This window comes from Littorina saxatilis, linkage group LG8, assembly GCF_037325665.1.
Source record: "Littorina saxatilis isolate snail1 linkage group LG8, US_GU_Lsax_2.0, whole genome shotgun sequence".
Classification (NCBI taxonomy): Eukaryota; Metazoa; Mollusca; class Gastropoda; order Littorinimorpha; family Littorinidae; genus Littorina; species Littorina saxatilis.
In genome coordinates this window covers 48,683,502-48,696,102 of record NC_090252.1, presented here as the reverse complement: position 1 = coordinate 48,696,102, position 12,601 = coordinate 48,683,502, and the positions used below count along the sequence as shown (strand labels likewise).

The 12,601-nt window shown below is 42.2% G+C and overlaps 1 protein-coding gene across 1 annotated transcript in view; it reads right to left on the bottom strand.

Annotated features, from left to right (window-relative positions):
* Positions 1 to 6,884, bottom strand: part of LOC138974701 (low-density lipoprotein receptor-related protein 1B-like) — an 82,499-nt gene extending 75,615 nt beyond the window's left edge. Inside the window, exons 1-2 of the mRNA XM_070347422.1 lie at positions 6,878 to 6,884; positions 6,442 to 6,564 (exon numbers count right to left, since the gene is read on the bottom strand). Coding sequence (XP_070203523.1) covers positions 6,442 to 6,564; positions 6,878 to 6,884 — 130 coding nt within the window. The remainder of the gene's footprint in view (positions 1 to 6,441; positions 6,565 to 6,877) is intronic.
* Between the last annotated feature and the right edge of the window lie 5,717 nt (positions 6,885 to 12,601).

Genomic DNA, 12,601 nt, shown 5'->3' with positions numbered 1-12,601 from the left:
TACGGCCAGTAGATTGCAGCCATTTCGGCGCATATTTACCTTTCACGGCCTATTATTCCAAGTCACACGGGTATAGGTAGACAATTATTAACTGTGCCTAAGCAATTTTGCCAGGAAAGACCCTTTTGTCAATCGTGGGATCTTTAACGTGCACACCCAATGTAGTTTACACGGGGGGAGGGTTCGGACACCGAAGAGAGTCTGCACACAAAGTTGACTCTGAAATAAATTTCCGCCGAACCTGGGATCGAACTCACGCTGACAGCGGCCAACTGAATACAAATCCAGCGCGCTACCAACTGAGCTATATCCCCGCCCTAGCTCTCTTCTGATTGATGCCAACCTGCAATAAAATAATTGGGAACCGATCAGAAGGTTACCTATTTGAGTATTTCAAGTTAAACTCAATCTTTAAAAAGAAAAAGAATTGATAAAATATTATGATCGTGCACCTTGAAAAGAGGTTGCAAAAACGTGGTAGTGGTAATCTTCTTCTTCAAATTAATGAGAAAATCCCTGTACAGGGCAACTATCTACGTGTTGGTTCAGTGAACGATACCTTGCGCCTGTGGACTGACACAGTGACATCGACAGTGACTTTGTTTGTTTGTTTGCTTAACGCCCAGCCGACCACGAAGGGCCATATCAGGGCGGTACTGACACTGACCACAGGCGGAAGGTATCGTTCACTGGACCACTACTTTCATAGAAAGACTACTTTCCATGAAAGTACTAGTATTGGTCCAGTGAACGATACCTTCTGCCTGTGCACTGACTCGAGTGAGTCGAAATGACACATGTTGCAACACATACTATGATACTACCATAAACTCACTCTCAGTTATGAAACGAAACATGGAAACTTACCTCTGGTTAATATGCAAAGGTTCGCCCGTCCCAATTCTCTCGCAGTAGCAAACATCATTGCCATTGGAGATTCTGTCCAAACAGATCGCCTTCCATCCGCCATTAACTAAATACCGAAACGCAGTAGGTCTGAAAACCACGCTCAACGTTCAAAATAAGGAGGGAAAAAAAAGAGCCCAAAACATTTTTTTGGGCAAAAACACTGTTTTAGCTCCACAGATTCTTTCTTTCTTTATTTGGTGTTTAACATCGTTTTCAACAATTCAAGGTTATATCGCGACGGAGCTCCACAAATATTTGTCCTTATTTTTTATGAAGCTTAATTTGTGCCCCTTATATTATGCTCCACAAATACAGTTTGTGGCCCACAAAACCAAAATGTGTCCCATAAAAATAAGGCCAAAAAAATGTGAGGCACATTTGCAGTTTGTGAGCCACAAATTTTTGGGCTTATTTGTTGGATTAATGACAACGAATGCCAAGGATACGTACGCGTATTTCGTGTGCTATATGTGAAGAACGCCAGAGCTGGTGGACATGTGACAGCTTGATCAGCTGAAGCCTTAGCTTAGTGTGGTGACGATGTGTGTGTAGTGGAGGCAGTGAACCATAAGCAGGACATACACTTGGTCTGCATAGGTCAGCTCAGCGCTGTTGTCTTGTTCAAGTATACCCCCTACCACCTAGCCCCCCCCCTCCACATGCACTGTAGAATGTGTGTGTGTGTGTGTGTGTGTGTGTGTGTGTGTGTGTGTGTATGTAGCTGTGCACCTGAGGCCAGTATCCGCGGCTACTGTGACCCGGGGCTCTGTTCTGAACCATCCCCTGTTTCACCGTGGCATGCTTTGACAATAGCTCGTTGTGCATTGTGGCTACAAGGGTGTGTTTGTTGTGGGGACCACTCAATACCTCAATTTCTTTTTTTCTCCCCTGTTTTTAGAGGGGATCGGTTTGGGCCCCCCCCTCCCCCCACCCCATCTTCCTCTTCCCCTCCTCTACCTTTCCGGACCATCGTTGAGGCCTGGCTCCGAGGTGCGAGCCCACAAGCACCCCCTGTCAAAATCCACTCCCTGTCTGTTCCTCCTTCCCCTCCGCACTAGATTCCCCCCTCTCCAGACCCTTCCTCCCTGTCCATCTCTCCCGACCCATAACCATTAAGTAATGATATACGTAGAATTAATATATTGCTCTTGCTCCATATTGTTTTGTCGCGGCACTTGGTGGTAGGCTAGACCCTGAGCCCAGGACCTACACTTAGTTGGGCACCAGGGCAAATCGCAAAAACCAATAGCTTGCCTAACCCACCAATGTTTTTTTATATTTAGTCAAGTTTTGACTAAATATTTTAACATCGAGGGGGAATCGAAACGAGGGTCGTGGTGTATGTGTGTGTGTGATAACGAAGATGATGGTTATAGCGATGTATTGCAAAGTTCTTTGGTCGGCGGTGGTCGTCAGTCGGTGACGTCAGTTTTCCTTGCACTGAAGGAACCAATCGCTGTGCTACAGAGCTATTGACTTGTATGCATATGAACTCGCCCAGTTTTTGATCTAGTTTCGTAACTACAGTCGCAATCTGCATTTATTTGAACTTGCGCAATCCACACATGTCACATACATGTAGACATCTATACATGTACCCTGGCGGCGGTTTGCATGGCATAAACTCGACAAGTATTGTTTAACTGCTACCAGGTTTTGCCGATCGCTGTGACGTAGCTCTGTCGTTGCGTCCCTTGTTCTACAACTGGTGACTATCCACGCTCCCAGTGTCAGTGTAGACAAAGTGTATCGATTCAAATTACACAGGAGTCACGTTGACAGCTCTTACTATTAATCAGATCAATTAAGAACATTTAACTAGCGCTTTTGACGACGAATTGTTCAATGGGCGGCCGAGCGTTGCTTTTGTTATATAGTGCTACAAATATCACGGACATTAAAACGACGAACATTCCGCTATGTTTGCTTTTTTCAATCGGCGGCCGAGATTCGCATGTGTGAAAGAGCGTATTCAAGCGTATCCGGTGGGAGTGCTAAACCTAGCCCTGTAGTCCTGCTGACAAGGACTGTGTAAGTTAGACTGTGCTAAACCGTGTATTACGAGTAGCACAGCACAATGGTTCTTTAACTGTGGACCAATTCTGCCTTTAAAACTAATACATTAGCTCGATGGGTTAAAACCAGAACCATCTAACTGGATTTCCACCATTTTGAGAAATGGCCACTTGAAGATTTCAACCCCTTATAAAAAATAGTAAACACAGGATTGTAGCCCTCATATTTTACACACTTGACTTAGAGGAAACACTGGTCATGCACACTAGTAATCAATTTAATTGAACAACTTTTTCATATGCAAAAAAGGTATAATTTGTTCTGCTTCCAGAATACACTCCTGCTCTTTTCTCAGTTCTGGAGCTAGAAAAGCCCAGTGCACCATAGCTGCTTCTGACTTCCACACAGACCCCACTGTGGCCTGTGCTACAGCAGTCAGAAGCAGCCTCCTCACTCATAGCATGTTCTGCTTCCAAGCAAAGCTTATACTGTACATTAGTTCAAATCGTTTTTCAAAGTTTATTACCGTCACTTGCAAAAATATCATCAAGGACTCATGTATTCATTCATTGTGTGGCCTAATGAACGCAACACGCATAAATAAAAATTAAATTGCCGGTACTTTTCATAGCGAAAAAAACCCACATAACAAAAACAACACACACACAAAACTCTCTCTGAAATCATTATACTTTTTTTTTATTGTGTTTTTCAAGAAATCCCAATGGTAATCTTATGTTGTATCAGCTCATATCGTTTTGCGTTACACACAACAACTACAAACCCAATAACACTAACAACAAACCAAACGAACAAAGCAGCAAACAAGCAAGCAAACAAACAAATAAACACAAGGCTGAAGGCGCATTTTAACCACACAATGCAAATGGTAACAAAATCACGAGCTTTAGATCCTGACTGCATGCTACTCTGTTCATTATCAAGAAAACAAATTGGCATTCTTACCTTTTGTTGTACTTTCCTCTTCACAAAAATGTTGTGCACAAAGGTCGAAATAAATAATACACATTTTGCACTTTTAACAGTCGACCTCCTGTACTGCTTTTGTCTTAGCCGTTTGACCAGTTATTCCTGTGTAACATTCATCTCTGAGTGTCTTCGCTTTTCGAACACACCTTTTCTCGTAGTCCCGGGTTGCAGAGGCTGAACTTCTTCTCATGAGGTGTCACATAGGATGCTTCCTTCGTCGATGACAGAATTTTCTTTGTTGGGGTTCCATAAACAGATGGAAGAGATGCTGTGGTAGTTTCACCTAAAGGAGCAGTGTCTGACATATATACTACAAGCTGATGTGAATACACCTACAGGGTAACAGAAACTGTGGAAGCACACACAGGAGAAAGATGTACAGGAGTTGGGTAGCTTGATTCATTTTTGAGGGGTGGAATCACAATCAGCAAGTATTGGAGTTGATGCATGACTCGAACAGGAGGATAACCCCCATTCACCATGTTCTCAAAAGGATCTTCGATTGAAGAAACAGCACAATCGTCATATTTTGGGGTAGATTTTGCCAATGGAGACGCATCAAAGTCATCAGGTTTCACTTTTAGCATTGGCAGAAAGGAGATTATGCAACCGTAATCCGTGAATCCGAAGGACAGTTTCCTGAAATGCATGGTGCTTCTTACTTGCCTGGACGGCCTGATGATTCATCTCCTTTCAAACAGCGTCTGCAAAAGACATGGATACTATGAATGTTATCTCCTTTGAACAGGCAATTACTACATGTACTTCTATTTTAAAATTATTAACCGATAATAAAAAAAAGGTAATTGCCTCCGTATTATCGCTTCTGCGTTAAAACTTTGGATAGTTTTCGTGTTTCTATTCACACAAACAAATGAAACATTAGTACTTGATTACACTCTGACCACTCATGCTCATCAGTTTGACATTGTGATAACCTCTGAATAACAAAATATATTAGAGTCAATTAAACTGACAAAATCCATCAACCAAATCATTCATCTATCCATCTTTACAAGCATACACAAATACTGTAAACACTCACTTACATTTTTTTAATTTTTTAACAAACACTAAAGAGCTGCATGGATACACTACAACATTAAGGCATGAGCACATGCACACACCGTCACACACAAACACACACTGACACAAACAAACACACACGCGCGCAAGAACATTCACGCTGAAACAAACACATTTACCTGCCTGTGTTTTACAATTAGGAAAACAAAACACAAAAAGCTAGGAATCAGTTTGCAGATACAGGATTTAGACTGAATCAGAAGGTTAATCCCCTATATATTTAAAAAAGGAATCTGAATTTCAGCTTTTATGGTCTGTTCAAATGGGGAAAAACATAATACTTGAAGATACTCACTTGAATCTGTGTCCTGACTCGAGCAACAGCCAAATTGACTGTGCAGCAGATGTAAAAATGGCAGAGTAAGCTGTTCTCTGTTCCAGTGTTTTCAGAAAGTGGACCATCCTTTTGTCAGTTTAGGACACCACCCCCCCCCCCCCCCCCCCCACCCCACCCCCTTGCACCCACTTTACCACCAACCCCCCTCCCCGGCCCCAACCCCCTTATTACCACCCTCCTCCCTCAATATCAAGGGACTGCATCTTTTCCAATTCATTCTTCATTCACTCTTTATCACAGGAAAGTTAATTGTGTTTCAACCCTGTACATCCGGAGTCAGGAATTCGGATACTGACACTTGACAGGTGTCATTGACCTGTTTTAGTTCCCACAGTCTATCAAATTCCTGTTTCTGTCGACAGCAGACTCTACTACTGCTAGTTACACTATTCTGTGTGCTGGAGGAAATCCTACACCACACAGAAAGGGTCAAGACCAGATACCACTATCGCTAATGTGCGCTTATCTGGCTGCGCTGTGAACAGGAAAAATGACTGTGACACAGCAAGCAGAAGAGGTCAGGTGACGATGGCTGCATCTGGCTCGCAGTGAAACACTCCCCTTTCCCCACAGGCCTCAGTAGCAGAACAGACTAAACTGAACTTAGCACGTTCTGCTTCCAACCTGGATGGAGTTAGAGGGTTCTGCTTCCAAGATGAGCAGGAGAAATGCTTGGAGCCAGAACAAATTATGACTTATAAATACGCAATTATGCAAGATTTTCAAGAATCCTTTACAGAAAGTGAGAATCATGTTACCATAAGTCAAATAACTATACAGTTGCAAAACAGGTTATTTTGAGGTAATTGGTTCTGGTTTTAGCCCATCGAGCAGCTGTTAGCTGGCACAAAACTATTTTTGTTTGCAAACAGATTAAATTGTTTCATAATCAGTAAAAGGGATGTTTATCTCCAACAATGTATTTGAGCGCCCTGTGACAACATTATTGTCTGCAGCTGTACAGCTGTTCAGTTTGCACTGAGTAAGTTCGCGGCACTATTTGACACAAGTTCCGCATAACAAATAACTGACATTAAAGCTATACACGTTTGTCTACAAGCTATGTGTTGTGTCTCTGTCTCATTCATCGGACATGTACATACTGGGACAGTTCTGCTCATCACTGTTGTCACCGCAGTTGTCCCATCCATCGCTCCGTCCATCACAGCGGGATGACTCTCGTATACACTTGTTGTTCGCGCACTTCCACGCGACATTTCCGCACTCTGTGGAGGATGGCAGAAAGTTGTGACAGCGTGCATTTGTAATAAATACTAAAACAAAATACCCCTCCCCCCCCCACACACATACACACGCAAACACGCGCGCGCACGCGCGTGCGCATTTTACAGTGTGTATGTGGAGGTGAGGGGTAGGTGGGTGGGGGTATACTTGAATAAGATAGACACAATAATCAATGCAATGGTATGGTGCAGAAGGTAAGCAAGGAATAAACAAACACATACACTTATTATCAGTCTCAACGCATGCCACCTTTTCAATCGAACACTTTTCGAACTTAAAGAAAGTACACCTAACGCGCCATTGTTAAAAGTTTTCTGACAATTTCGACATTCGCTGTACTGTAATTTAGAAACACCCATAATGATATTCTAAAAACTGCTCTAAAACTATGCTAACATTGATAAAGAAAATAATTTTAATCAGCGAACGGTTTGCTTCGCCCAGCTCTCACGTAACAGGAGCCGGATTCCGTCCGTCATTATATTTAAGCAGTCGCCCAAAGATCACTTGGGTCAACCCGACGGGGTTGGGGTTGCTATCACTTTATGTCACAGTTTATAACATGATTTTTAATCTAGAGTCCTGGGGCTATTCGTTATACCGTCCTTTATCTTTTCTTTTCTTCTATTCGTGGAAGGTTGTCCATATTAGAGAGAGAGAGAGAGGGGGCGGGGATGTAACTCAGTCGGTAGCGCGCTGGATTTGTATCCAGTTGGTCGCTGTCAGCGTGAGTTCGTCCCCAGGTTCGGCGAGAGATTTATTTCTCAGAGTCAACTTTGTGTGCAGACTCTCCTCGGTGTCCGAACACCCCCGTGTGTACACGCAAGCACAAGACCAAGTGCGCACGAAAAAGATCCTGTAATCCATGTCAGAGTTCGGTGGGTTATAGAAACACGAAAATATCCAGCATGCTTCCTCCAAAAACGGCGTATGGCTGCCTAAATGGCGGGGTAAAAACGGTCATACACGTAAAAGCCGTGGGAGTTTCAGCCCATGAACGAAGAAAGAAACAAACAAACAAACAGAGAGAGAGAGAGAGAGAGAGAGAGAGAGAGAGAGAGAGAGAGAGAGAGAGAGAGAGAGAGAGAGAGAGAGAGAGAGAGAGAGAGAGAGAAATGAGGGAGTGGCACCAAAATGGAAAGAAGAAGACGAAAAGAAGTTGGAGATACAGTTAAGATATATGGGGAAGAGAAGAGGATGTGAGGTGTTAGATGTATCCAACCTTAGGTGTTCAAACTCAAGACCGGGACAAAGTAGAAAGCGATGTACCGCGACCGACTCTCAGTGCCGACATACAACTTCCAAGCTTTATTGCTTAACGTCTACAACAGGCGGAGTATTGAAGCTTTGGCTCACCTAAACCCGACGACTGAATATGTAAGTGATCAACGTGTGAAAACCAAAAGAGAACAGCGCGATGACAGCCAACATTTCTATCCCCGACTGACAAACCGTGAGTAACACTGCATGCAAACTGACTTGGGTCAACGATCAAACCAGCACGGCCCGAACTGAATTTGTTGCGCTGCCATTATCGTGCGCAATTCTGGTAATGATATAAACCCGGTATGCCCGGTATGCCGAATTGAGTATAACGAAAGCCGATGTCAAATATACACAGGGATATTTTAAAATGACTTTCAAAATGTAAAAGCAGATAGCAGACCTTTTTATAAGCAATATGAATGACTGAATGTCCACATACAAGTCGAATGACGCCGTCCATTATGCTGACAAATGGGAACTAGCTTTGCGCATGAATTCATTGACATGAATTTCGACTGCGGAGGCTTTTGGCAAGCTGAAAACAGGCACGGGCAGGTTTTAGTGGAAAACGTAAGTGTTTTGTAATGAAAATGTCGGAGTAATGGGATAAAGAGCTTACACACCTCGTCCTGAATATCTTGCCTATTTTCCCTCGGGTCGATTTTCATGTATTACCTCGCCAAAGGCTCGGTAATACATGAAAATCGACCCTCTGGAAAATATGCAAGGTAATCAGAACTCGGAGTGTGTAACCTATATATAGTCCATTACGACAGCGTGGATGAGACGCAGTGTGGATGGATACGATTAGCTGAAATCGTGAGTCGGTGTCACAGACACAGAAAATGTGCTCCATGGGGTGGCGTATTTTGAGCAGGAAATATGTACGTACTAAGCAGAAGCTGGGAAAACGTCAAATACATCAACTCAGTACATTTTCCCTGGCGGCGGTTTGCATGGCATAAACTCGACAAGTATTGTTTAACTGCTACCAGGTTTTGCCGATCGCTGTGACGTAGCTGAGTCGTTGCGTCCCTTGTTCTACAACTAATGACTGTCGACGGTCCCAGTGTCAGTGCAGACAAAGTGTATCGATTCAAATCACGCTGACAGCTCTAACTAATAATAAGATCAATTATGAACACTTAACTAGCGCTTTTGACGACGAATTGTTCAATGGGTGGCCGAGCGTTGCTTTTGTTATATACCCAGCCAGCAAAATTATGCGCAGCGAATGCGTCTTGCAGTCGCCAAATAATGCGTTCCAACTGCGAAAGACGAACTCGATACGCACGCGTTTTTTGCAAATCGAAATCAGTGCGTGATGAATTCGTTTTCCCTCAGATAACGAAGACCATACGCGCCCCCAGCGCACACTTATGCAACATGAAGACTAAGTATGCGCTCTCACGCAGACGTCACGATTGCTTTACGCACTCACGCAGGTGACACAACTACTTTACGCACTCTCCACGCAGATGTTACAATTGCTTTACGCACTCTCCACGCAGATGTCACAATTGTTTTACGCACTCCCACGAAGTTGACACGACTACTTTACGCACTCTCACAACTACTTTACGCAATCTCACGCAGTCGACACCTCCACTTTACGAAATCTCACGCAGGCCACAAAATTGCTTTACAAAATAATTTGCAGTCCACAACATTTTATTAATGAAAACAAAGGTCAAGTGTTCATTTGATAAAAAATAATATTAACCCTCACAAACTTTCCAATAATTGAAAAAACATTGTATATAAATGAAGGACATTTGACCCTGACATATGGCTGTGAACCTTAGGCACAGATTTAAGCATGAACAAACAACTCGGTCAACCTGGAAAATACCCAATACAAAAAATAAAGCTTCAGTTTTCAACATTATCAAATGGGCTTCAAGATGACCAAAAGAAAGGATAACTAGAACAAAACTGATAAAAAGCAATCCAGCACACGCAGTGCAAACTGAATTGCACCCGTAGAAGGCCAATGTGAAAAAAAGCTTTTGCTCATGTGTAATACATATAGAAACATAACCCTGCTGTACTTAAACAAAAATGTTTGATGTGAAGCAGATGAACACTTAACATCAGTTTCGATTTTTGACCGGATGCTGATTTTCGGGTTTTTACCACTAATTTTTGATGCAGCATAAGTTTCTTTTTTTTTAAACTATCAAATAGCACAAAAAGTGTACATATGAAAAAATCTTATGTAAGTGCACTGATGAAAATCACTTGTCAAAGGCAAATTTTCCAATGTTGAGCAACACAGGCGTGTTTTACATGTAACATCCTCTGCACAGCAAATGCAGGCTCAGTAAACATTTACTACAACTGAACACAACCACAAGTGAATGAGAACTGCGAGTCGTCATTGGCTCTGTCGACGCCCATTTTTAATCGCTAGCTTCCGTTCATGCAATGACGTCAGCGCCTTTCGGCGATTGGTCAATGCATTTTGTAGCCAGACAGCAACATAATGTCGGTCACACTTGAAGTTAACGCTACTTGATACTGCTTTTTATATTTAGTCAAGTTTTGACTAAATATTTTAACATCGAGGGGGAATCGAAACGAGGGTCGTGGTGTATGTGCGTCTGTGTGTGTGTGTGTGTAGAGCGATTCAGACTAAACTACTGGACCGATCTTTATGAAATTTGACATGAGAGTTCCTGGGTATGAAATCCCCGAACGTTTTTTTCATTTTTTTGATAAATGTCTTTGATGACGTCATATCCGGCTTTTCGTGAAAGTTGAGGCGGCACTGTCACGCCCTCATTTTTCAACCAAATTGGTTGAAATTTTGGTCAAGTAATCTTCGACGAAGCCCGGGGTTCGGTATTGCATTTCAGCTTGATGGCTTAAAAATTAATTAATGACTTTGGTCATTAAAAATCGGAAAATTGTAAAAAAAAATAAAAATTTATAAAACGATCCAAATTTACGTTTATCTTATTCTCCATCATGTGCTGATTCCAAAAACATATAAATATGTTATATTCGGATTAAAAACAAGCTCTGAAAATTAAATATATAAAAATTATTATCAAATTTTTTTTTTCGAAATCAATTCAAAAACACTTTCATCTTATTCCTTGTCGGTTCCTGATTCCAAAAATATATAGATATGATATGTTTGGATTAAAAACACGCTCAGAAAGTTAAAACGAAGAGAGGTACAGAAAAGCGTGCTATCCTTCTTAGCGCAACGAATACCCCGCTCTTCTTGTCAATTCCACGTGCACTGCCTTTGCCACGGGCGGTGGAGTGACGATGCTACGAGTATACGGTCTTGCTGCGTTGCGTTGCGTTCAGTTTCATTCTGTGAGTTCGACAGCTACTTGACTAAATATTGTATTTTCGCCTTACGCGACTTGTTATTCTTATACAAAGTGAATGGGAGCATAGGGTCAGTTATTAACTTAACTGGAACAGTGAGATAAAGAGAATGTACAGTACACAAATGTGAACGGAGAGACTCGGACACTTGAGTCGAGTCAATACTGATACCCACGCCCAAGAACTCTAGTGTAATATTTGAAGTTAAAATCAAACGTGAGATAGATTAGCTCAGTTGGTAAAGCTTTGTTTGTTTGTTTGTTTGCTTAACGCCCAGCCGACAACGAAGGGCCATATCAGGGCGGCGCTGCTTTGACATATAACGTGCGCCACACACAAGACAGAAGTCGCAGCACAGGCTTCATGTCTCACCCAGTCACAGTGACATTATTATGACACCGGACCAACCAGTCCTAGCACTAACCCCATAATGTCAGACGCCAGGCGGAGCAGCCACTAGATTACCAATTTTAAAGTCTTAGGTATGACCCGGCCGGGGCTCGAACCCACGACCTCCCGATCACGGGGCGGACGCCTTAGTTGGTAAAGCGCCTGATCGCTTTTTCTTACATCGTTGTTCACGGGTTTGACACTCTTCCGCTGCATTTTTTCCCATTACTTTAGACAAATAAATTTGTAATTCTTGTATTTTCTTCATTCCAAACGTTTTGGATGATCTAATGAATCAAAATAATCAAAGGGTTGCATGATTATTGAGTACTTCCAGCTGACTAGTTCCCAGAATTACCAATTCTATTTTTTAGTAACATCAGCCGCAACCACAAATAATTGTGAGATTAAGAAAACGTACAAAACCCAAATACAAATGGAGAAAGTCTGAAACCGACGAGTCGACAAACTTTCAAGAACCCAAGTGTAATGAATGTTTGCAGTTCAACTGTCTACGTTCATTTGTGGGAATTGTGTGCTTGGTTGGCTCAGTGGTAGTACACTAGCCCCCTGTCCTGGCGGTCATGGGTTTGACTCCCATAAATGGCAAGGAATTGTTAAAACCTTTTCTCTCTATTTGTTCACTTTTTGTTTTCTTCTTTTCTGAACTCTTTATACTTGTATTTTATTCATTTTAATTTATCCTGAAGGTTTGAGTCGTGTATTAAAAATCGAATATAGTGTGTAAGTGCCCTTGAACAGCTTTCCCAGAATTCTATATTTTTAGTACGGGATACCCACAAGAAAAGTTCAAATGCATCCATGCGTCTCCACTGATAGCAATGGTAGTTGAGCACTTCCAGTTCAGTCTTAAGTCGTTCTGACACAACCTAAAAGGGTACATTATGTCTGAACATCATTTGTAGAAGAGTGTGAAGTTTAAAGCTTAGCTTATATATAATGTGCAACAAAACCCCAGACTCTTCTGTACATTACCCATCAGCCACACAGACCTGA